The 25,996-nt window shown below is 35.3% G+C and overlaps 1 protein-coding gene across 8 annotated transcripts in view; it reads right to left on the bottom strand.

The window, feature by feature from the left end:
• The window catches only part of ULK4 (unc-51 like kinase 4), a 256,096-nt gene that overhangs the window by 164,006 nt on the left and 66,094 nt on the right, over positions 1 to 25,996 (bottom strand). For all 8 annotated transcript variants that reach the window (XM_072853762.1, XM_072853760.1, XM_072853764.1 and 5 more), the window contains 6 exons: positions 25,459 to 25,620; positions 18,483 to 18,665; positions 12,467 to 12,594; positions 5,838 to 5,971; positions 1,625 to 1,746; positions 1,243 to 1,299 (listed from right to left, as the gene is read on the bottom strand). In XM_072853762.1, the coding sequence (XP_072709863.1) occupies positions 1,243 to 1,299; positions 1,625 to 1,746; positions 5,838 to 5,971; positions 12,467 to 12,594; positions 18,483 to 18,665; positions 25,459 to 25,620 (786 nt within the window). The remainder of the gene's footprint in view (positions 1 to 1,242; positions 1,300 to 1,624; positions 1,747 to 5,837; positions 5,972 to 12,466; positions 12,595 to 18,482; positions 18,666 to 25,458; positions 25,621 to 25,996) is intronic.

Genomic DNA, 25,996 nt, shown 5'->3' with positions numbered 1-25,996 from the left:
TGCATAAATTGAAATAGTATATGTAAGTTCCTGAATTGCCTTGTTCAATGGAGACAGAAGGACAAGATGCAGGAAATATTCAGTGAAGTAATCTTCTCCTCCTTGATCTGTGAGGAAAGCTGTGCTAGTATAACTAGCCTAACTTCCTCAGTCAGTAGTTCAAGCAAGCTGGAGTAACATCAAAAGAAAGCTTACATTGTACCTGGTCCGCTGTACCTATACTGTTGACAGAAGATTTTCACCTTGTAGAAGGTTGATCCAAAACCATTAATAAATCTACTGCCTAGTTACAACTGCTTCAAAGAGATAAAAGGCTTCATAATTCAACATCTAAAGTTTTAAAATTTTTTTCTTCATTCTAATGCTAATTTTAATACAAATATTTTAGTAGAGCTAAATTAAACCCACATTTTCTTGGAATCAAGAGTCAAAGGAGAAAGAGAAGAGAATCTGAACAGTAAACTTCAATCGAGCTGTTTGTGGTGAAGCATCTCTTCATGCTATTGTGGAAGTAAATACCTAGTTGTCATTTATACACTCATGTACTTAACAGTATTTGCTTAACTCTGATATGCAACTTTAGAATATGCTTTTTTCTCATTTAGCAGAAACAACTGTTTTCATATTAGGAAATTACATTACAACAGTACTACATTTTTGCTATAATATCCTATGGTACAGTTAAAAAGTTCCATTTTCTATTGCTAATGTCATAAATAGGTTGTAGATATTAACATGAGATAAATATCTTAGCTCTGTAGCTTACAGTACTCAGGTTTTCATTAACTAAATACAGTGTAAAAGTACTGGCAAGAAGAAAAAGGTGACAAAAGGAGAGAATACCTGAAATATAGATTAGATTATAATTTATCTTTCATTTCTACTCATAAAATACTAGCACAAAATTCTAGAAAGAATATTCTGTGTAATGTAGAGCTAAACTTTTTTACTCTGAAATAAAGCATTCAGGAAATTCTCAGTTTATCGGACATGTGCAGAGTTTCTCTGTACTTGAACACAGGATAGCATATTTTCCCTTTGACCCAACAGATTACTAGAGAAAATATTTTCTGATAATATATACAGTTTTGCATATAATCAAAGCTTAAATTTTATATTCAGAATAAAGTTCTCTCTCAAATTTATAAATTTAAAGTAATTTTATTACATTAAAATAATTCCCAAAATTTTATGCATATGTATATTCTGTAAACGAGATTTAACTTAGATGGTTATACTCACAAGTAAGGTCCCATAGTTGAAAAGAAACTCTTCTGTGACTATCTGGGGACGAAATACCTATTTCGATTTAGAAAAAGTTGAAAAAATTACATTAAATGCATATCTTACGACCAGAAAAAGTAAAACATGTATTTCACAGCCATGTTAAAAAAGGAGGACAAAATATGTATTTGCTTCTATCATTAGAGTTGTCTTACAATGTGCAAAAATAAGGCTTACATCTTTAACACTGTTATATAGCTGAAATAATCATCAACATATCTATACATTAATAAAAGTTCTATTTTATCCATTCTGATTGTGATCAGCAGAAATTAGATTTTGGGAAACTGCAAGAGTTTGTCCTTTGTTTAACAATTTTAGGAAGAAAAAAAAAATCTACCTGGGATGTCACAAGATGAAGCACTACAGGCATCATAGGAAGGCACATCTTCAGCTGTTTGGCCTGAACCGTTGATGGGTGTTTACGTCCAGAGACATTAGTTAAGGCAGTGAGAACGTCACCTACAGAAAACAACATTTCAGACTGTTCTAACATAATTGCTTTACTAAACAACTGCAAATGACATGAAACATCTCTGTTCCAGTATCCTCTGTTCAATCCCGTCTTCTCCCTCCTGCTGGAAGTCATGTTCATGTGACTCCATGATAAATCAGGCTGATCCAGCACTTTTCTTTCCTAGCTCAGTGTCCAGCCAGGCCAATTTCCTGCTCTGGCTACAGGGACAGGCATGCAAATGTGACCTCTGGCAAAACACTGAGGATAGAAATATAAGGCAGGTGTAGAAGCAAAAATGAAATTACACCTCTTGGCAGGGTGGACTTAGACTGGCTTTAGGTGGCTACATATGCATGGAATTACACACTCGAAATTCTGTGAATACAATTCTATTTCCAGTGAAATAAAAAGCAAAATTCTCATTACTTCCAGCCAACCAAGAGCCAAATTCACCATGATTAGTAGGTGACATAACGCTCAAGCAGTATGTTTTTCCTGCAGCATAGTGCCACTGGAAGAAAGAAACAAACATCCTCCTGCTGCCCTTCCAAAAGATCCCTCCACCAGCCATGCACACACACATTCTCATACACAAGTTTAACAATGATGCAAGTGACCTAAAGCAACAGGAATTCTCATGTTCTCATAAAAGAGGTCAATGAGAGAACTTAGTTGCCTCCGTAACAAACTTCAGACACAACAATAAGGGAACAAAATTTTAATTGCAATAGTGAAAGTTATACTTCAAACTTCAGAAGACATATATCAAAATCAAGGAACATTATGCTAAATTTGTATTACATTAACTGTTGTCTCAGAAAAGCAAGACCCCTTCTGCATGGGATAAAGAACAGAAGCAGCAGGAGAAAAGTCACGGCTCATATGCTAAGAAGGAAAATTCTGTCCGTATAGCCTGAAAATATTAAAAGCCAAATCCTGTCTTGAAAGAACACTTACTATTTTTTTTTTCTGCTAATGAGAGAGCTGCACAAAACTGTAAAAGGGAAATCACATAGACATTAAACAAATAAAGGACAGGATTCGGTATTTTATACAATTTTCATGCCAGAAAAGGCCCTTCCTTTCAGAGTAAGTCACAGAGTTTATTCATGTTGAATAATACCAATGCTTTTCTTCTGCTCCCATGGAGTTCAATTTTCAACATAAGCAGAAATGACAGAGACTGGCATTGAAGTAGGTTGTAAAAATACTTAGCCTTAAAGATTTGACTCATTCTATAATATACTGCTCAAGAAAAAGAAAGTGTTGCCTAAAACTCTCCAAACACAGAAACCAAAATACTGGTTTTTCCTCAACACATTTTTGTTTTGAATTCCTCACAATACTGTAATTCAACAAGACCTCTCTGTGGTTCACAACAAATAATTTATGGAACAATCTACTCTCTTTCTATATTTTAAGGCCTATATAATCATCACATTTGCCAATTTTGCAGTTGATAATAGACAGATATGGTTACTTCAATTTTTAGCATGATCTAAGCAATTTATATCCACTTCCTAGAAATAGGTTAAATATTATAAATGCAGCAATAAAATTAGTTTCTTACCTACAACAACTGAAAACTTTTTAAATTATCCACAAGATTAACAATTTATTCCATTTGTTTAAATGTATCTTTAAGGCCAATTTCTACAACTTGTTAATCTATTTGGTTTATAGCTACATCTGGTGGAAGAAGATGGGATCAGTAAGGAGCTTACATAAATGCATATTAAAAAAGCCAGCTAGGATTAATTCTAAACCAACAGTTAAACTTCTTTTAACTGTTCCACTTCGCAAATCTAGTTATTTTTCTTAGGAGCCCACAGCTTTTACCTCCTCAAGCAGAACATGTTCCTTTGTCATACTTACAGCAATAAAAAGAAAAAGCCTTCTGACAAATGTGGGCAAATATGGACAGATAGCTTTATCTTAATAAAAACAATCAACACACAAATCTAGCTTGGAAAGGAAAACAAAGTGTAAAAATTATGCTTGATGTAACAGTTGTCAACAATGCATTGAAATTGTACCTCAGTAGTAAAAAAACCCAGCAGAATACATGTTAAAGCAATTGATGTACTATGTATTATAATGATAGTAACTATATATTCGATGTATAGTACTTTCAGGTTCAGAGGAAATATCAGGACCTACTATATTAGTTGCATATAATACATACAGACAGTAGAAGGTGAATTTCTGCCTCAAACATTTATAGTCTGAGACTTCAAAATCCTGAAATATAGCCAATATGCAAACCTGGTATTTATTTAGAAAAAAGCGATCAGGTATTTGCAGCAAGGCAAAAATTTGCATTGTCATATGAAGTAAAGTTTCTTTTAAAATAGCAGCATGACATTTAGGTATACTGACCTTTGCAGTGCTACCATTTCATTTTCAATTTTCTAGTGATAATGTAGAGAAGATGAAAAATAAATCGGGTATCATCTCATCAGAAAATAATTTTATGAAAAAAATGTTTTATCATTTAATGACAAAGCATACAAAATCTGGGTTGGTTTTGCTCCCTTTCTTTTCTTGAATACTCACAGCATTTCCTCCCTTGTCTTCCTATTTAGCTTTCTTACTCTATTCTGTGGGAGATGTCACCCGCCAGAAGTTTTAATAAGAATTTTAATGATGATTCAGACTGGCCACACCAATCTCTCATTTTCTCCTTCTTGTCTCCTTTTTCCTCCCTTTTTCCTTCCATCCATCTTTCCCTCCCCCTCTCTTTCTCCATCCCTTCCCCCCCTTCACCCTTCCCTCCACTCAGTTCCTTCCATTCTCCTCCCCCCCTCCTCTTTCCTTCCTTCACTTCTCTCTTCCCTTCCTCTCTCCCCGCCTCCTCCCACTTCTCTTCCTCCTTCTTCCCTTTCCTCCCTAACTCCCTTCCTTCCTTCACTCACTCCTAATTAACTTTTTCAAATAAAAACCTCATCTTTCCTCATATAACATATAGCACAGCTTTTTCCAGGAAAGACAATCCCACTGTTTTTGCTTATCTAGGGTAATTTCTGTGACTTTTCTTTTATTAAATATCAACCCTATGTTTAAATCTCACCAACAGATCCTCCTTAATTTTTCAAGATTTTATCTATTATTTTTGTACAAATGGCCAAAATTCGCATCCTGTTTCATCACCTTCTCTTGACTGACTCCCGAGACTCTCAAACTAATTACTTTCTGCTCCAGTTTCTTTGGTTGCCCAATGAGTCCAAATTATGCCCTGCAATTTGCAGGTTTTGTCCTATTTGCACGCATACCTTCCACTGTTCCTTCTGCAACTCCTCTCTTCCCCACTACCTCATCCCACTATGACAAGTTTGAGCACATTCGGTGATGACAGGACTTTAGCTGCTAGACCCAAGCAAATTTCTGTTTGAACGTATACGAACAGCACAAAGTTCAATGCAGCTTTTTATCATTCCAAAGGCTCAAATACTAGTGAAATTTGAGCAGATATTCACAAAATTTTCCAAATGCGTATCCTTGGCACAGAAGTTACTTTGCTGAAACTTCAAGTCCTTGTTCCTAAGTATAAGGGAAGAGTTGAGGTAGCAGTGATGTTCTCCCAGAGAAAAGCTTTCCATCTTTCCTTAGGCATGAGCAAATCAGTTTCAGACATCTAGAACAACTGAAGTATCTAGGCTGAAATTTTCCAGAAAAGTTGCCTGAAGCAAATACTCAACACAGAAGTTTCAGTGTAAGTGACTAACATGTACTCATGGATATGCCCTGTTGCATCTCTCCTAGCTCTGTGCTTTATTAGGCAAATTTGTTCTTAGGTTTTTCAATGTTTGGAATATCTTTAGAACACTGATAAAACTTATTGCACATTTGGGCTTCATTCCTGACTGAGTTGATGGGGCTTATCATTCAACAAATACAAAACATTAATACAGGAAATCATGCATTCCAATACAAAATATCTGATCATGACATAACTCCAAAACTTCATGAAGCTGATATCATGCAAAGTTTATGTAATCAGACAATACAGTCTTTCCACCTGTATATGTAAGGAGATATTTGTTACTCAAGGGAGTAAGCAAAGGTAAAATTTGTTCAGTTAACCAACTGGATTTACCTAGAATTCCTGGCAGCTCCTGCACAATGTGATAGATGAGAAGATCCAGGCATTTTGACAGGTATTCACTGCCACCTTGCTGCTCTTTTCCTGGTGTGGTCTTTCTGCTGTCTCTTTCAATATACATCACGAGTCTACATTTAAGTAAGTGCAAAACATTACCTCCCATAACAAAAAAATGACACTATATCTCAAAAATACTACTGAACCAGACATTTCTAGTATCTGTGGTTACAATCAAGACGATACATTAGTTTTGGCTTTAATTTTGTTGAAATTTTAGACTTTCCCTTTCAAATAAATCAATTTTAAAAATAACACAAATGACTGTCAAGGAACAAGAGGAAAGAAACCCTTAAGCTACTGTAAGTGAGTGTAACTCTACTAGTTTAAATGAATATATGATGCTAACATAAGGAGTGAATCCCTCTGCAGAGTTAGAGACTAATTTTAAAATCCACTTTATTTTGAAATATATGACCAATATGCGCAATATGAGCAAAAGACTAAAGATACTCATTTTCAACAGGTAAGAATTCCTAAAGCAAGAATAATTTAAGTCAATGTAACAAGAGATCAATCTTTCAGTCATGAAAAATCATACTACATAAACCATACTACAGCCTATCAAAATGTTCGCACTTATTAGAATGGCCATATTGAAAGAGATAAAAGTCCAAACCAGCCTTACATCCTTTCTCTAGAAATCTGGTGTTCGAGATTTCTAAAGACAAACTCAATTGGCTTTCTAAAGACATTTTAAACATGTCTAAAGACATGTCTAAATTCTAAAGACAAACTCAAAGCTTACATTCTAATTGATAAATGCTGTGTAGCTATGCCGCTTTGCAGAATGACATTTCTCATAGTAAACTATGGTAACTGATTTATTAGCCGTTGGCTAACTTACAAGAGATTGCTTTAATAATACACCTGTAACAGAATGCTTCAGGCAATATTTTAAAATGCTCATTTGAATAGACAGAAGGGCCATACTTCCCTTTAGGGGCATAATATTGACATCTTTGTTTCACATTTGAACTCCTTGGGGGTCCTGTGCAAAAAGCCATCAGTCACTGGTGAGTGAAATCCATGCTCTGGATTTTAAGAATGTACTTCAGTATTTTTTTTTAATACCTTCCTTAAAATCAATACTCTTTTATAGAAGTATGAAAATAACTTATTTAAACTGCCTCAGTGTACACAACAAAACTGCAGGACTCACAAAAACAAAATTTGATCCTAGGAGGTGTGTATTTCCATCAAAAAGCCAATTTACTCAATGAAATAAAAACTACTTAAGACTGCATTTTGCAGGATTATGCCTCTAAACAAGGCATGATTGTTATGGAATATTACAACTTACCTTACCCTTCCTGAACTGTGCTACAGAGAGAAAGATAGAGATAAATCAAAAGACCCGTTCAGTAACTACCTTTCACCTCTGCAACAGCCCAGATGCAGCACACTCAGCTACACTTCCCAGAGACTATAGGGACATCTTTTATTTTTCTTGCAGTCTCTGAAAATTGTATTAAATTACAAGGAATTTTGATTTGTCTGGTAGAAGACAACTACTTAAAAATCTGATATTACACTTCAGGCAGAAACTTCTTTTAAAAAGCTTTGGTTTTTCAATATTAAAAAAATGAATTTTTAAAATTAAAATAGTATAAAGCCCTCTAGCCTTTCCAGACAACCAAGTAATTTTTACTCAAAAACTGTTTAACTTTGAACAAAAACATGACAAAAGATCAGAGTTTGTATGGATTTTTTTCTTTAAGAAAACACTTCTGTGATTTAACAATCATCTGATTCTATATGGAAAGATGTTTAGATCTGTTTAAGTTTTACTTAAAATAGACTGAATAGACTTCAACATGAGTGGTTTTATTGCTGCGGGGCGGGGAGGGGGTTCATTTTTTAAAAGCACGTTCTGTTAGTTAATCACATTTCAGAAGCATACAAAGTATGTTCATTTATTCTGAGAGGAAAGATACAAAATTTATGTAAATTCATGAGTTCTCTCTTTTTGTGTTGTCCTTCCCATCACAAAATTGCCTTTCACATAAAGATTTTCTAAAAATACGTACAACTATTTTTTCCTGTGTTCAACTAAACACTGTCTCGAGAAAATTGTACAGATCCATACATAGGCAGGAAAGCATTAGTATCTCTATCTTCCTTCGACAAATTCCTCAGTCATATGTAGAACAATTGATCAGTTACTTTTATTACCTGAAGAATCTCAGTGTTCTGTCTAATGGGCAAAACTAGGTGTATGGAAATACAGTTATTCAATTCATAATGCACATGCTTGTCTTGCACTCAACAATACATGAAAAAATATGTACGTGTTACTATAAATAAGTTAAATATGATGAGGAATAAACCACTGTCTATGAAGCCAGGTTTGATTTTTTAAAAAATTCTTCAAGTATCTGTATTGTACGATATGGCCATCAGTGAGCTTTTACACAAAAAAGCAAAACAACCCAAGTTTACTGAGGAAAGATGTGAAGAGTGGAGCAAAAAGGAAAATTGCAGTGAGTTAAGAGTTCTGAGTAATAGGAATGGGATTGAGGTCTACAACTTAAAAAGTATAAGAACTGTTCACTTATAAAGATGATCAACATGAAAAAAAGAGAAGATTTAGTCAAAATTCAGAAGACTGAGCAGAGACGCGGTTAAGACATGGTCTTCAAATATACAGAAGTCACTGTAAAAGGGAAGAGACTACATTGTTTTCTGTGTTTTCTGTGCTTAACCTGTAGAACTGAAATTTCTATGAGAAAACAACAAGAATTTTTGAATGTTAGGAATAGCTAGCAATTAGAATAGCTGTCAAAAAGAGGTCATGGAATACCCACCAATTTCCACCAATCATTAAAAATATTTCTCAAGCATAACAGACCTTGACCTGGATCAGAAGGGTAGACCCTGCAACCTCTCAAAGCCTCTTTAAGAGCTGTTTTCTAAAATTCATTCATTCCCTTCTATCAGTGACATTTACCCTCAGCATCCTTAAAATCAGCTTCAGACATCAATAAGGTTCAGCTACAACTTTACCAGCACCTCAACAGGAGGAAAAATGCATGCAGCCTCCAGATGACCAAACCTAAAAGCAGGTCTCTCACTAGCAGTCTTCTCCCTACTTCTCCCTTCAGTTCACTAAGTTCACAGAGAATGACAGTCCTCCAAGAAACTAAAGAATGTCTTGCATGCTCTGAGGACATATACAATCCATTTATCTCGACAATTCAAGGACCCGTTTTTAGTCAACCTCTGCTAACAGAATGATTAAGACTTTTAAAGGATGTTTAATATAGATATATTGTTTATTTTACAGAGATGCAACACTGGATGGCAGATCATGCTAGTAAGAGAGTCAATCCCTATTTCTCCCCGTCTACGCTTTTTTTTTTTCTTTTTTTAGTTTGATACCAGCTTGCTGGTTTTTTTTCCTGAAATCACTGACTTCTGTAATTGTTCCCTCCTCTGCCTTCCACTTCCATGTTTTCCCATTTGTTCTTTTTCTCACTATTTTTCTAGACCAAACTTAGAGGCTTATAAGGCCAACAGGCTATGCTAGATATGAGACTGTAATAAGTCTCCAGATAAAGCTTTTCCTTTGAGGGCATATACAAGATCTGAAAATTTAAAAAATATGGGAGGTGGGGACAGATAACAGAGAACAATTTTGCTCAAAAGTTATGCTTTTGTGCATAGTTAGGCTTTTGCAGGCTGTGAAAGTCTGTCAGTAATACTACCCTATCTCCCCACAAGTGTCCACCTCTGCAGACAGTAGAAAAACAGGTTTAAATAAATTCTTTAGGGAGGAAGTTCAATCTCAAAGGCAGTCTCTATTCACCTAGGAAATTCTCTGAAACCATTTAGATCCAGAAAGAATAATTTAGTGAGACTAATTGGAAACTACTACTAGTTCAGAAAAGGGTGAAATTATAAGTCTCAACAAAACTTCAGGTTGTATCCCTCCCCTCATTAACAGGTAGCTTGCCTTTGCAAATCATGGAGAAAACAAGGAGACGAGAAAACTCAGGGTGATTAGCAAGAGAAATGAATTTGCATATTGTAAGCAAACAAATGGTATTTCAGCCTAAAAGGTCTCATATTTTCCTTTGTTGTATCACATGTGGAAGAACAAAAGGTATGTAATGGACTACCATGGGACAGGTAGAAAAAAAGAATAACAGATGAATTTTATCAATGTTGTGTGAGAAAAAATTCACTTCAAAATTAATTTGATATTACATATAAATGCTTTTCATCCATAGATCTCAAAATCTCTAAGTACTTCAGAAAGTCCTAGTGGAATTTCCTCGGTGACACCCATTGTCAAGCTCTTGAATTACACACTCCCACCACAATTAAAAATACCCTACGACAGATTCAGAGAATTTTTTTTAAAAAAAACAAAAACTCTGCAAAAGTATGTATAATTTTGATTACTAATCTAAACAAAAGCCTTTTCCAATGCCAAACTGAACAACATTTAACTTGAAGCTGTAGAGATATATGCAGTGTTGCCATGAAAGAGTTATAACTGACTGTTTTATCATCTGCATCGTATCCTTTAACTGATGCACACTGAAAAATTGCCTTATATTGATTATCTTTATCATAAACAGATTTTATAATCTAAAGCAATATAAATCCTGTTATAGGCATTAGCTGCAACTGCTAAAGACAAACCAGTAAGAAGAGATTATGCACATTTTACTACATAGTGTTTATATTTCTCAAACACCTTCATAAAGAGAATTTGAGTATATCAAACATTTTCAATAGTTATCCAACTGATTACTGCTTACTGTATTAGCAATTTTGAATTTATTATTCTTAGTTTTGAAATAACTTTTCTGTCACAGAACTGGAGACATTTAACTAAAATACACCAATAGGAATTCAACAGTATAAGTCAAAGAATATCCATTATCTCTACTGGGCTTAATAAAATTCTTCCACAGTTCAGGATATTATGCAAGTAGCTGCCTCCACATATAATGGGTCATTTCTTCTCTCTCATCCTACTGTAGCCATCTTATTTTCTGGATGTAAGAGAAAGGGTTTAGTCTAGATGATCTATCCTGTCAAGAGATATACTGTTCACTGAAGAACAATTATGAAGAAAACATATCAAATTAAGAAAAAACAGTTCATCAGTTCAATAAAGCTGCTATAAGGCTTGCCTGTTGTTTCACCTAATGTGTTATATTATGTACTGGTCCCTAATCAGCTCTGTCTGGAGCATCACAATACAACAGCAGAATAAAGACAAAATTCACAATACAAAATAACATCCCAAATTCACAATATATTCTCTTCAGAAAGGCTGCTCATTGGAAAGCATTATAAATAAAGACATCAAATTGTTGATCAAAATTATTAAAGAAGTTCTCCTTCACATAATACCTTAGGTATAAAGAAACAAGTAGTTACTGTCAGTACACGATTTTTGTCAGACATTTCTCCAAACACACAGCTCAGTCCTATGTGCTATAACAAGCATATGAATAGCAGCAGTCATTAAAAATGTAACCATTCAAAAAGTCACTTACAAATCCTTAGAGACATTTTTTCACTAACCAGAACACAGTACTTGATAAAACATTTCTGGAAGTATAAAAAGACACATGAAAAAGAAACTTGGATTCAATACTTACTCTCTATGATCTACAAAAATTGGGATATCTACAGATTTGTATGTGAGTGGAGGGATATATAATGAAAGCACCCCACAAGATGTCCTCTTACAATGGCTTCATGGTATAACTGACCTGCTCCTTCCAATCCAGCCTTTTAGCTCCAATGTATACATCTTAATTCTATTCAAACATCAATATAAGATATAAACTTATATTTGCTGTAAATGTAGTTAGATTTACAGCTACCCACAAGCCTCATTCTTTTTTTACTTTCCGTTCCAAACCTGATTTATTCCAATACCATAAAAACTGGGTTTACACTACATTTTGCTGTTCTTCATAATGAACAGTAGAAGATATAAATCCCCAAAAAAATTTCTTCCATCTTACTTCTCCAATCTCCCCCAAAACATGGTAACAATTTACATTCTAACAGAGTTTAATTTCCCCTTGTCTGATATAGGAATGTTTTTGTGTCATCAGAAGACACAAAAATTCAAATAACTATTCTACTGTGAGTCAAATATAGTTTTAGAGAAGTCATTTCTTGCAAAGTATTTTAAAACATAGAAACAAATAAAATATTTCATGTAAAAGTCACAGGAATTCAGTGGTTATTACATAAATCACTCCAACACCACATATAGCCAAGAAATATTATTTTACCTTGAATGTGCCTACACTGAAAAGACTATGGATTATACCACACCCCAAGATGAGGAAGGTACATGACAGACCTTTTCATTTTGCTTTCCCACCATAGCAACAACTCAGTGTTGCCTGATGACCCCAGACAAAAGAGAACACTCTTTTTGTGTTCTCATGAATTAAAGGATTCACACTACACAGAAAATAGTTCATTCCTAAAACACTGGCTCAAAAATACCACACATTTTAAAGTATTTCAGGTACGACTTTGAAAATAAACATTACATCTCTAATTACCTTCCATTATCACCTTACCTTGCTTGACAACTGAGTAGCAACATCTCCCTGTTATTAACTAAAACCTGTAGCAGGACCAGAAAGGCTTTTGCTCGAATAAACGTTGAAGGACTTTCAAGTAAACGAGTAATTGTAGTCACAAAATCCTTGGTGGAAATAAACACAAATAGATTAATATTATTTTATGGAAAAAGGTTACTTGCACTGTATTTTAACACTGTATACATTTAAAATTTGCTTATTTTCACGTGCATTAGTAAGGCATTTTTCACGTCACTCATTAAAAAAAAAAAAAAAAATCCATAAAACACTACTAAATAAATTCTGTCCGAGACAGACCGGCCCAGTGCAAAGCTGCTTTGTACATCTTCTCAAAAGCTGCAACAAGTAAACACTATCTAATGTACTATGTCCAAAATGGTACAAAATGAACTACAAAATATGATAGAACTTATATTTTAAAATGTCTTACCTTAAGGATAAATGTAGGATATTTTAATATATTTATTTTAAAAGAAGACTGAAGGATTTTCAGCAGATGTAAATATTTCAGCACAAATAGGATTAAATGTTTACCTATTAATTCCCATATACGCAGAAGATTAAAAACACTACCTTTGTTGAATACAATCATGTCTACATCAGACCCTAAATTATACAACAGATGCTCCAAATAGATGGCAAACTGTTTCTACCTTCTCTGATTGTACTTATCTAAACTAATTTTATTTTGGGTTCATGAAGTAAAGAACACCTTTTCAAGGAACAACCCAAATTAGGACTTGGAAAGAAAGAAAAAGGATAAACTGCAAGCATTAAGGAGCCATGAGTTTCCTAATCCACTGACTATTTTCCATTCCTATGATAAAGTCAATGTATAAGATGCTAAGATCCTTGCTAACTCCTTCCTTCCTGTAAATCCAAATGAAAGAAGAATTTAAAAAGTTTAACAAGGATAGTGAGAAATAAAGAATAACGACAAAATAATTCCCTTCAAAAGTTTAACAATGGTTAGCTGACTGGATTCTGAAATCACAGCTTGCTGCTTCTCTCTCTCTCTCTCTCTATTTTGCCCTGTATATTGAAAGGATTTTCTTCTCTAGTTTCTGGAACGTGGCCTGACATGTGGAAAGATGTGAAATTTCATGTGTACTGCCTCAGTTTCCAAGGGAATAAAGCTGAGAGTCAGTGGAAGGAAAAAAAGAGTTCTCACATTATGAATAACAGAATTAGGTGTTACGACTTGTAAAAAGCGTAAGATGAGGATCATTTATGCTCTGTCCAATAATATGTTGTAACTCCTGAAGAATCAAAAGAGAAAAAAGAAAAAGAAAAAAGACAAAAAACATAAAAAACATATGGAGTATCCTCTGCCTCTGAAGAATAAAAATATCTGCTGCTCATCTGTACTCTTCTTCTATGAAGACCAATTGGGCTATTTGGTAAAAAAAAAATCCATCTTCAAAGATGACCTTGGTGGCAGCAGCAATGGTATTTTTGGATCAGCTCTTGATCAGAATGCCTTCTTCTGAAAACATAAACGCTACTCCAAATCTCTCTCTCAAAAAAAAAAACAACCAACCACCCCACACACCAAAAAACCCCAAACCAGAATTAAAAACCGAGCCAGAACTTACAAACTGAGTCAATTGGCTCTATCCAAGAATTAGACTGAGCACAAATGGCCTCATCAACAGAAACTACCTTCAAACATTTGAGCTGGATTCTCAAAGGAGTGATACATACCACAGAATAGAGAGGTGTGTAGCACGTGCCTGCATGTTGTGTACAGTTTAAAATCCTGCTGTGTGATGCACATTTAACATACCAAGTATTATTCAAATTCCCTCTTTTGCTGACAGAATAACTGAAAGGCAACTTCATTGTCATAAAACTAAAAATCTACACTGAATGTAATTTTTTAGAGACAGTCTTTGCAACAATTAACTATACCTCTTTACAGAGGCTGGAAAAAGAACAGAAGTGTAGGAAATGGCCAACAAACTATCAGATTTTACTCTGATACCATTTTAACACTGTCTTCAAAAGTAGTCAGCATAGACAGTAACTACAGACATCCCAGAAAAACAAACTGTTTTTAATTATTCGAGAACTGTTTTGTTGTATTTCTGTAATTTACTTCATAAACAGAAGAGTTCCTCAATCTTGTGGTTAATAAGCATAAGCTATGTAAATTTTACTGCTTTATACACTTCAACAACTCGTGGAGCATGACTTGTAACTCTTCCAGTATGAACCTGCAGCAGTAAGGTTCTTAAATTACAATCCACTAAAAGCAAAGGTTGAAATTTTAATAAAGTGGGGTTTTGTGGGGTTTTTTTTTTTATGAAATTACTGAAAACAACCAAAAAAAAGTTTTTACGTTAAGAAACCCTGTAAAGCCTCAGACTTAGTAAAAGAGTATATATAATGCAACACTGCCTGCTAACGTAAATGGACTTGATAGACCAAGCATAGGGACACCATGACAAAGACACATGCAACTACAAGCCAAAGCACACCTGACTATTTTCAGTCCTCATGCTCTGGAAAGCAAGAATATTTCAATGTTACATGTGGGGGTTACCATGGGTTAAGACAACATTAACAATTAAAATCATTTACATCAGACTTATCTGGGAATGTTCTAGTAATCTGGCTTAAGAAATAAATGTGACATTTTGGAATTTGCTTTTTCTAGCTGGTCTGAGGAATGCAAAACAGCAACAGTTTATCCAAAGAAAATCTGAAGCACATCTTTGCTGACCTGCAGAACTCAATATATCAGAAAAGCCAAAAATTGCTGAAATACTGTCTAATACATTAATTATTCATCGTTTCACTTATATTGTTCTTCCCTCCCCTGCAACTGTTTGATGTATCGATAGAGACTCTGCAGGGTAAGGACACTCTTTTTCACTGCAAGTGAACGCACTGTCTATTTCAACAAGATCATGATTTTATATTGGATACTCTTAGTAATACTGCAAAGTGAGTTTAAAACAAATCCCAAAAAGCAATGATGTTTTTGAATTGGCTACACAAGGGGAAAACAGTTAGACCACTATTTTACTACACAAGAACTGAAACTGCAAGAGCAATCATCTGTTGTATTGTTGTGTATTTTCAAATTCCTTTTCTATGCATTGCAAATGCCTCCGTAATATTATAAGTTTAGAGTTACAAAGATTTTGTTAAAGACATTTATATCTTTTTATTAATTCATACCGATATTGACAAAAACATCAACATCATAGGTAGCTAACTTGTCCAAATTCAGGTAAAAGACAAACAATTGAAAAAAGTAACTGAAATATGAGGACAAAGTTTATAACGCATTTATAAAGTTTTTCAGTGCCATAATTGGATGTGACAGAGATAAAAAGAGGCTATGGCCAGTGGTGCAGGGAAGTGAAGAAACAATGCAGCTGTGTCAATGTATTACTGTAATTATCTGAGTAATTTTACTTATTAGTACTTGAGAAAAAAGAAACAAATTAAAAAACCCCACCCCATTATCTGACCTGTGGAAGAATCTAACTGCATTCAAAAAGTTATATGACTGGTTTTCACTCCTTCAAAGGTGAATCCTGACAGCCAGATGAAAGTAATTAGCAAGGGTTTTTTTATCTACTGCTATAGTGTGTCAAAGATCTTTGATTTTTAGTTCTTTTTCCACACTTTATTTTAAGAACATCATCTCATCTTTTTTTGTTTCCAAGACAAGAAACTAAAATAGAAAGGCTCTGTATCAGAGAGGGACAAAAACCAGTCCCTTTTAGCTATTTTAGTCCTCTGAAGATTTATACTAGCGTAGATGACCACAGAACTGCATTTCTCCTTTGTCTTCTGGCTTTTATTTTGGTTTTATTGCTGTTCTTGAAGGGAGTAGAAAACAAGGGCAGCCTTAAGTCTTGTAAGCTAAGGGAGTTTCCAGATAACATATACAAAGTGAAGTGATCTCCATCTTGAATTTATATCTTTAAGCATCTTTTAATATGTTGGTTTGCACCTGTATTAAAAAGATAGTCACAACCTTGTCACTACCTTTTGTAGAACACAGGTTCTTCTGCCTCTTAAGCTATAGTATACAAGGATTCTACAGAAGGCAAAATACTTTGTAGGCCCACACTACCCACTTGTTTTTTCTTTTCCCTTCTCTCAGTAAGGTGGACTTGTGTGTCATGCTCACGGAATATTGAAAAGTGCATGGATTATTGAATTCAGTTTTCAGCAATAAAATATTATTACTCCATGTAATGTGATAGTACATGGCAGTTCAATTCAGGAGCAGGATTATATTTTTAGATCCCATTCAAGAAAAACAGAAATCTAGTTTCTGCTTCCAAAGTCCTACAATCTAATTTGAGCAAAATAGACATTCTATGAGATATAGATTTATCTGAGCTGTAAGGCAGATACAGTTACCAAATGTGGGCACAATGCAGTAGAACTAGACCCTCTTTACCAGTTTTTAAAGTACAATGTCTTTTCAGTTACAGCTTTGGGTACTATTCCCACTTCTATCATTAGTTTGATATATGCTGTTAAAAGAATGTCTATATTTGTCTATATTTCAATTTTCTAACCTGCAAAATTGCAACACTTGCTCACAAAACACCTATGACAATTCATTAATGATTAAGCAGCAATTTTAAACCCACAAAACTTCAGCCATGGCTGTACTGCATGCCAACAAAATACTTCCTATTTTCCTGTAACTACTTGGAGAATTTCAGAGTTGATTATTTTTATAACGTCAAAAATTTGATTAAAATGGTTCATAAGAACTGCAGTATCAGAAAGGGAGTCCTTTCAGCAATGTAAGTCCTCTATAAACAAGAAATTCTTCACAGAAAACATCATGCTGTAGCCATATGCTTGTTACACATTGCTTTCTTTTGCTAAATGTTCAAGTGAATATTTTTTGAACATACTTCTCTGACTATACCACCAACTCACAGTAATGTGCTCTACTAGAAACTGCGACATTATGGGACAATTTGCCTCCTGTTAGTGCTGTGTAGTGGAACCTGTGGAAAGTTTAAGGCCATCTGACACGTTTACAAAAATACATCGGCAGTTCTGACAAGGCACAGAAATGACTTTTAGGATGAGAATGAGTGATTTCAGGTGGCAAGAAGAGATGAGTGGAAAACAGTAGATCATTTTTTAATTTAAACATTGTTGTTAAAACAATGGGTATAGAAATCAAATTAATCTCTCTGAACTAAAGCCCAATAGATTGTTATAGTCAAGATGGCTGTCAGGTTACAGCATACATTACCACAGAGTATCTGACGAAAACACGAGCTGGAGTTCCTATTTTCTTTGTGATTTTTATCCTTTCCAAGGGGTAAGGGGATAGAGGGGGATTACTTTTGTTCATGAATTGTGCAGACATACTGCCAAAAAAATAAACACTATTTCTCTAAGCACAGAATAATTTGGTGATCAAAATAGAAAGCTTTTAATCATCTCTTCCAAAAATTATATTAGACATAAATCAGAACCAGTAGTTTTATTCAGTGACTCTAAAAAGAAAACCCTAAGTTATTAAAATGCTAATTTCTGCAACACATTTCACTTACAAATTGGCCTAAGGTCCTTTAAGGAGAGCATAAAATACAGCTTTAGATTCAATCAGGACACTCATTATTTTCTCTTTTAAATGTCTAAGAGAGCTATGTCAAATAGTTGTCCTCATGCATTCCTTATTGTTTTTCCTTAGGGCCATTATCAGTTATGGTCAGGCTAGAGTTTTCTGAATTGATTGAATTCTAGCTGCAGTAGCAATTTATATACCCATTAGTACCAGCTCTTGAAGATCTGTGAGAGAGAAAGAAAAACTATACACCTCGTTATTTAGATTTTAAGCAAATAAAAACAAATACATTCCTCATTTCCTGCTATTCAGATACACAAGTGTCACTGAGTTAAGCATTTTGAAAACACAAAAACACTAGCAGAGCCAACTTTAACTTTCCATTAATGAAATTCCATGCCAGTGAATAATATTAATCTGAAATCAAACCTTTTCTTGAATCAGCCTCTGTAGATGAATCCCACATGACAACATTGCCGAAAACATGGTGAGCATGTACTGCTGAATTTTGCATATTCCATTTGCCAAGGAATTTAGTACGGCTGTTAATCCCACTTTTTCAATAACGCTCTGGAAAGCATTGGGTGAGTAACGAGTAATTCTGCATAAAGCCTACAAAAGTGGAAAAAAACCCAAACGAAACAAAACCATTGTTATTTAATGGGATTATCATCTCAGGAAAAATAATGGAGAATAAAAACAGGTGGTGACTTTTCCAATAGTTTAGGAATATAGAGAATTCATATAGTTTCATTCATAAGACAAATATTAGGGGAAAAGGCTACTTATTTTGAGAGACCTGGAATTCTTCTAAATGTATTGCTATACACTCCACGCAGCTGAAACATTTGGTACACCAACATCAAACAGAGTCACATCACTCTTTCCCTCTAGAGAACAATAATGATGGAGTGACACAGCCCATGCTTGAGTCTTTCATCAGCACAGAATGTAGGTAGCAACAGATACCACTGTACTAGAAAGGAGCACAGGCAGCAGAAAATAGAGATGGCACACACCACAGAAATTCTGGTCACCTATAAAGGTGTGCATCTTTGTTCTCTCTGCTCACGGACGATAATCTGATATGTAGTAGTTCACTATCTAAAGTCTATCTTTAAATCTACATACTACTTTAGATCTAGATACTTGTTAGGGAATGGTGTTTAGTAGAGCGAACATGCAAACTGTTCTCCAAATGGTTGATTTACAAATATCAGTGATTAAAACAATTCTAACAGAAAATGCAGCTACTGACTGTACTCTAGTGAAGTGAGCACAAATCTGCTCAGTGTATACTAACTTAGCTACTTCATAACAAATATTATCAAATGACCTCCAGAGTGGATTCATCTCCAAGTCAACACAGCTTTTCATTTTGATACCTCTGGAAATGCAACCCTCAAGATACTGTAACTCTCTCCAGATAAAGAAAATAAGACTCTTTACCCATTTAAAATTTCATTTTCTTTGGCTTTCATGTAGTGTTAGGATAGGAAAACAGATAATGTCAATTATTTGATTCATGTGAAAATCTGAATTTGTTTTAGGGAAAAAAACTTGAAGGCGACTTCCTTCTGTAAAAAGTAGGCAATATTATCACTTCTTTTTTGTTTTCAGACGAGCTATATTTAGAAATTGCTGCTTACTTGGTGTGCATTCAATAGTAAGGCCTCATTTAAGGGAAACTATAGTCAATTACACCCACAGAATACTACCATCAGAGAAAAGCTTTCCACGTAAGAGCCTCAGAAACTGCCCAGTTCAACAGTGCCCTTAGAAACATTACTCAAAACACACTAAACAAAACAAACAAAAAAGGAAGGCATAAAAGACAATAAATCAAGAACTTATGATTTTTAAACAGACATTTTATTGATGCCATTCATCTGCTCTGCTTCTGTTCTTCCTTGTCCTTTCTGGTCCAGGAACCATATCGATTGCAGCCTTTTAATCCCCCCCCCCTCCCTCCTTTTTAAAACACAGACATGCAATCTCAGTTTCTTAGTACAACATGCTCTATTTCCCCAAGGATACAATCCAGCCCTTCACCTCTAGTCCGAGTTCTCAAAATGAGTGGGCAGGAGGTATGCACATTCACTAAACATATCCTCGAGGGTCATGTTACCAGTGAACTGCTGGGACCTAGGACAGACTGTGTCAAAGCCACATGGAGCTACCTTGGTGCTAACACGGTGCATGCAGACTTGCCAATGCCTTAACTGTCTGCTACAGACCTCATCAAACAAGGGTGACCATAGCCACAGGCCATCAGATAACCTCCAGGCAAATCTGGTAGGAAAGACATGGCTGTCTTCTAGGATCATACCGCAGCTTTGGAGACAGCAGGAAAGCTCCAGCCCACCAACAGCCAAGAGGAGAAGCTTTAAACTCCGATTAGCTTGTATGTCCCAGAGCGCTCTGCTGTATGAGTGAAACCAACACTTCAGCAGAAAAGCAGAAGATAGAGTTTAATGAGGGATAGAAAACAAAGTATCTTAGGTCACTTCAGTAGATCCAGTATCTGGAGAGAACAGATGGAGATAGGTCAAAAGGTGGTGGAGCAGGAACTGGAACCAATGATGAGAAGAAGTAAGAGTAGAGCTCACACCATCATCTCTCAGCAGCAGTCTTGGAACAGGAAACGATCACAGCGAGAGGAAGGCATTGGCAAAGCCTCTCATGGAATTGGCTTCTCTGTCCTTGCTCTCTGCACCACCTTAACCAGCATCTCTTCTCCCAGCAGCTCCAACCCTAGCATCATGATCATTATCAGTCCCTTCCAACTTAAGATACTCTATGATTCTACAATCATCTATGCCCCATCCATTGCCTTCTGGTCTTACATGCCATACGGTGGCTCGGTAACATTCACCCTTTCAGGATGTACTTCATGACTCTCTCACGTTTGAGAATGAATGCATTAATGTATCTGAAATACTCAAGTCTCTGAAAGAAACTATTCAGCACCAATTATTTAAGAGAAAAACAAAAACAACCCCCCAAAAGATTGTGTGGAGCTTTCCCAAATTAGTCTCCACTTAAGTGGCTTATGTTTTGTTACTCCTCCTCCAGCAGAAAAAGCCATCTCTTAGAAACAAAATTAAAAATTATTTTTAAAAAAATTTTGAAAACTTTCGGTATACTGGAAAGAAAATATTCTTCCTGCTGCTGAGCTTGTCAGAATGTCACTTTGACATCTTACAGAATTATTTCTTCTCTGAGTCTAGCAAAATAATAAAAAGATATAGCTTTCCTACAGGCAAAATCTGTGATATTTACCTGAGGCATGCTGGACTCCAAAGTGAGCAAAAATACTGAGACACAGTCCCCGTTTGCCACCTCTGACAGGCAGGACAAGATAAAGTGTCATTTCTTGACTCCAGAAACTGAAGACAGAGAATCTTCTTGATATATTTTTATTATTGATTGAAATAATCCTAAGTAAAATTCCATAGTGCCTTACTGCTGATATACTTTGCACAGCCTGCTAGCTATAGGTAAAAGATATGACACGTATTTCTTAACAAAAATGTATTTTTACATGGAAATACAGATGTCACTCAAATAAATTCTTCAGGATACATTCAAAGAAGGCAGGAATGACTGCATAATAAAATACAACAGGACACTGACGATCTCCATTTATGTGGTCATGCAGAATAAAAATGCCTACATATCTATAGCAACAATTTAATGAACGTAGAAATCGTCTAGTACAACATAGCTGGAAAATATATTAGCATTTTACTTTAAAAATTAGTATGTTACTGAAATCTCTAGAAACTTCAGTTGGTAAAAGATCTGCCTGTGCTAGATTTCAATATTGATTTTTTTTTTCTAAAGTTAAGATTATATACCCAAATACCCCAGCAGTATTAATACATAACCATGATTTACATGAGGCATTGAGTAATAAATCCAACAAGTAAGTTCACCCTCTTGTTAATTTAGTGTTTTACTACAAAGCAGCAAAAGGATTAGAGTACCACCTTGGTGTATCCTACTTTAGAAGCTTCCTTGTCCAATTCACTTCATATGCAGTATAAAATAATTGAACCTCAGACTTTTAATAAAGGACACAATCCCCAAAACAGTGCAGGGGAAAATCCAGTAACACATTCAGACTGAAGCACACTTGTGTGAAATTATCTGTCTGGAAGAAGGAGATGGAATCGGCTACATGGATAGCAATAATTTCCATGAAAAACAGAAAAACAAGAAACAAAGCAGTTGGACCAAGGGTGTAGAAGAGAGAATGTCTCTTACTCTGGCAGTCCTCCTCATTGCTGCTTTCACTCAAAGCTCTCCAATATGTTAGTCTGGAGCAAGCCCTACCTCCAGCATGACTAAAACCTCAGTAACTACCCAAGGGAAATGTATGATCTCCAGTAAGCCTACTGCCTTCAAAGGAAAAAAAAATGTTAGTTGGGAACAGGGGGTGGGGTTTTTTTTGCTAATATTGTCCATATCTACATTTATACTGCAGATGTGCACAAGATGTTGAAGAAATTTTTGCCTCAGCAGGAATCAGTGTGCACACACAACTTGGTTGTCTCTTTAAAACACTGGCCTCGACTCTAAAGCATGCACTGCTAAGGAACTTTGACAGAGAAAAGTTAATGGAATGATAAAAACGCATTTTTCTTACTTAGATTGACAACTGCCTTTGAAAGGATGTCCCACAAATCAGCTGAGTTTCTCTAGGGAATCCTGGTAATTGCAGCTATCATGACCTCCTAAAACACATTTCTTTGTCTTAACATATGTCATCTATAAGAGGGCTTCTAGAGTAGCTCTTGAGGACTGAAATTCAACTAAGTCTTTGAATTTGCATTACAAAGGGAAGAAAAAAAAATCAGGAGGTAAGAGCTTGGCAAAAACAATCATTGCAACTCTTAAGAGTGCCAACCTAGGAGTGCCAGACGATTCGATTTTGAACTACAGTATAAATACGGTAACTTATTATACATGTCACTGCATTTAACATCCCTGGTTGAGCAAGAAGCCCACAGAGATCAGGTTGCTGTATCACAGCTGCAGTGACAAGAGGAGAAGGAACTGACAAGCTCAAAATTTACGATACTTTCAATCTCCTCACTTGGAAGAGACCACACAAATGCCAGCACTGTTCGACTGAACTGAGCAAAAAAGCCTCACTGACTAGTAAGTAGTGGTAGCTGTCAATGGACACAAAAAGAAAAAAAGAAAGAAAAAAAAAAGAGTAGTAAACTAGGCTACAATAAGCTCTTCAGGTTTTAGCTTCCTCCTAAACATTTTTTTCCTACCTTCCAAATACAATGCATGAAGATTTTCTTCTCATCAGATGCTATGGAAAAAAAGGCAACTCCAGTAGTGCTTAAGAGAGGCTAGCTACCCATGGCATAAATACTATGACAAAGAAAAGATTTCTCAGTGGTTCACCTCAACCTTACAGCCTTGGGAGGATTGAATGACCTGGGATCTCAAAAGAGGCTGAGGACAGAGAGGGACAAACAACAACCCTCTCTTCTCATACTCACTAGAAACCTCATCTAAGGGCAAAGCGTGCAAGCCATATGGCACTGATGATACTGACCTCTGAGCCCACTGCTACAAAAAGCCGTAGGGAGCCTGCACTGTTGACAAATGTATGCTTGAGAATCAGAAGTATAACTCCTGCAACTTACTGAGCAGAAAAAAAGCTCTTGCCTACCTCAAGCATACTATATTGCCCAAGAAGAAACTGACTTTTCAAGAGCGTAAAAAAAAAAAAAAAAAAGGCCTACTGACATTTCCTCTGGTGATCTTTCTTTGCTCAGTGTCTGAATGTAGCTCAGACAGCCTGTTTCTCTGGGTTATGCTGCTCACTGTGGCACTCAAAACAAGTGTAACTGTCCAACCCTAGAAGTGGAGCAGTTCTGGAAGTCTGGTGGAGGAGTCAAGGGAATGATAAACGCTGAAGAAAAATTCTCCAAGTGGATAGCAGGCAAACAGGAGGAAAATTTCAGGACAAGTTGAAAGAGATAAAAATAAAGAGCTATGATCTAGCAGCAAACAAATAACAACTGCCCAGTCTAATGACTGACAAGAACTGAAAGTACAAGATATAAAACATCTCTTATGGCGAAATTAGTGGTAGGAGAGAGGGTTGAGCAGACTTGTTTAAATACTCAGTAAGTAAAGGAAATCATAACTCTAATCTCCAGTCTTTTACCATATATACAGTCATGAAGTAAGCATAAAATTCACAGATCAAATGGGTAAAGTCTCAAAAAGAGCCTTTCTGAAAGAGCAGCCTACCAGCCAGACTCACAAGCAGGCTTAAGCTATAAATGCTCTGTATAAAGGCCACACATATATTTTACATTTTTAGATACTGACAATCCTCTATCCATAAAAGTTCTAAGACTAAGTTTTTACAAAGAATTTCAGGTGGTACAGAACAAAGGCTTCTGTAACATGTATTTTATTTAATAAGTTTACTCTTCTAAAAGGCCAATACATTTTGCCAGTATTTGAGCAGTTTCTTTCCCATGCGAGACTCTGCCACAAATACACACGGAGGTAAATGTTTAATAAATACATATATTTTTTAAAATTATGAATTTATTCTACCATTTATCTCTTCAGCCACACTTCAGATATATTTTTAATTCTCTCTCTTTTATTACCTCAATGCTAGATGTGTCTAAGTGCATACTGCTGCAGCAGCAACATTACCATTTTCCATCTGGGAAGACAACAGTAAACTCATTAGTGAGCCTGAGCTCTAGTCAGGAAATGAGCATCCAGTTATCACACTTCATTTAAAATAAGTCGACTTATTGTTCATTTCTAAAATATTACCTGTATTGGTAGGTAAGGCTTTTGTTCTGTCAACAAGACATATGATTAAACTCACAGCCCTGCTAAGTATTTTCTACCTCATAAATCTTCTTATTCCAAACATTTTGCTTGCATGTCATAGCTCTGTTTGTCTTATTATCACCCTATATTAACTTACAAATTCAGGGCAAAGACTAGCCCTGACAATTTTATAGAAAATATGTCTTCTAAGGAAGTCTGTGATAAAAAGACTAAATGCTTTTCATGTAAAACATCATACAAAAAAAGAAATTTCAGTTTTGCAAGCATTTAATTGATTCTTTGAAAGATTAAACTTTTCAAACATAACTCATGATCACCAGCATAAGAAAATATATGTTCCAGAAAATGATGAATCACAAGAACTTTTCATAAACACTGGACTGTAATACATGTGCTTTTCGATTTCAGAAAATTTGTAAATATATTTTTAATGTAATCTGAAATATAAATACACATACATACAGAAAACATGCTCAAAAACATTTCAGTTTCAATTCAGAATGCTTTTTGAAATAAACCCCAAAACATTTCTGTATCACGAAAGGAAATTCCTTACCGAAACAGCAGTTATCTTCAAAGAATCTACTGTAGAATGTGTGAAAAGGTACCACAAGACAGGTCCAATTTCTCCTGTAATAAATCCTTGTGCATGGCAAGAGAGAGTAGTGCAAACATTTTCAATGATCTTTGCTGCCAAATGGTTCACTACCCGGTCTTCCTATAGGAAGGAGAGAAAAGGAAAACTCATATGCAAATGTTTCTGATTTCTTTTTAAACTATACTGCCTATGTCCATGTTTTATTCCATGTATATTGTCTTAGCGTTGTTTCTTAATTGTGATACTTGCCAAAGTCATTTCATAGGAAACCTCAACTTATGACAAAGTTATGTTTAGAGATCCTACTTCCCCCCACTTTCTCTTCTACTGCAAAGACAATTTAATACAAGTGTAATTTAATACAAAATCTTTCAGCTCCAAATGATCACCCCAAATTAAATGTAGTAACTAAAAAATGAAAAGGTTTTGTTACATTAGAGGTGCTCCATGATCAGTGCTTTATGAATGAATGTCTGTGTATCAAAACTCATCACTA

The sequence above is a fragment of the Ciconia boyciana genome, chromosome 2, assembly GCF_034638445.1.
Source record: "Ciconia boyciana chromosome 2, ASM3463844v1, whole genome shotgun sequence".
NCBI lineage: Eukaryota > Metazoa > Chordata > Aves > Ciconiiformes > Ciconiidae > Ciconia > Ciconia boyciana.
The sequence above is the reverse complement of the archived record's forward strand: the minus strand, read 5'-3'. Positions and strand labels throughout refer to the sequence as shown.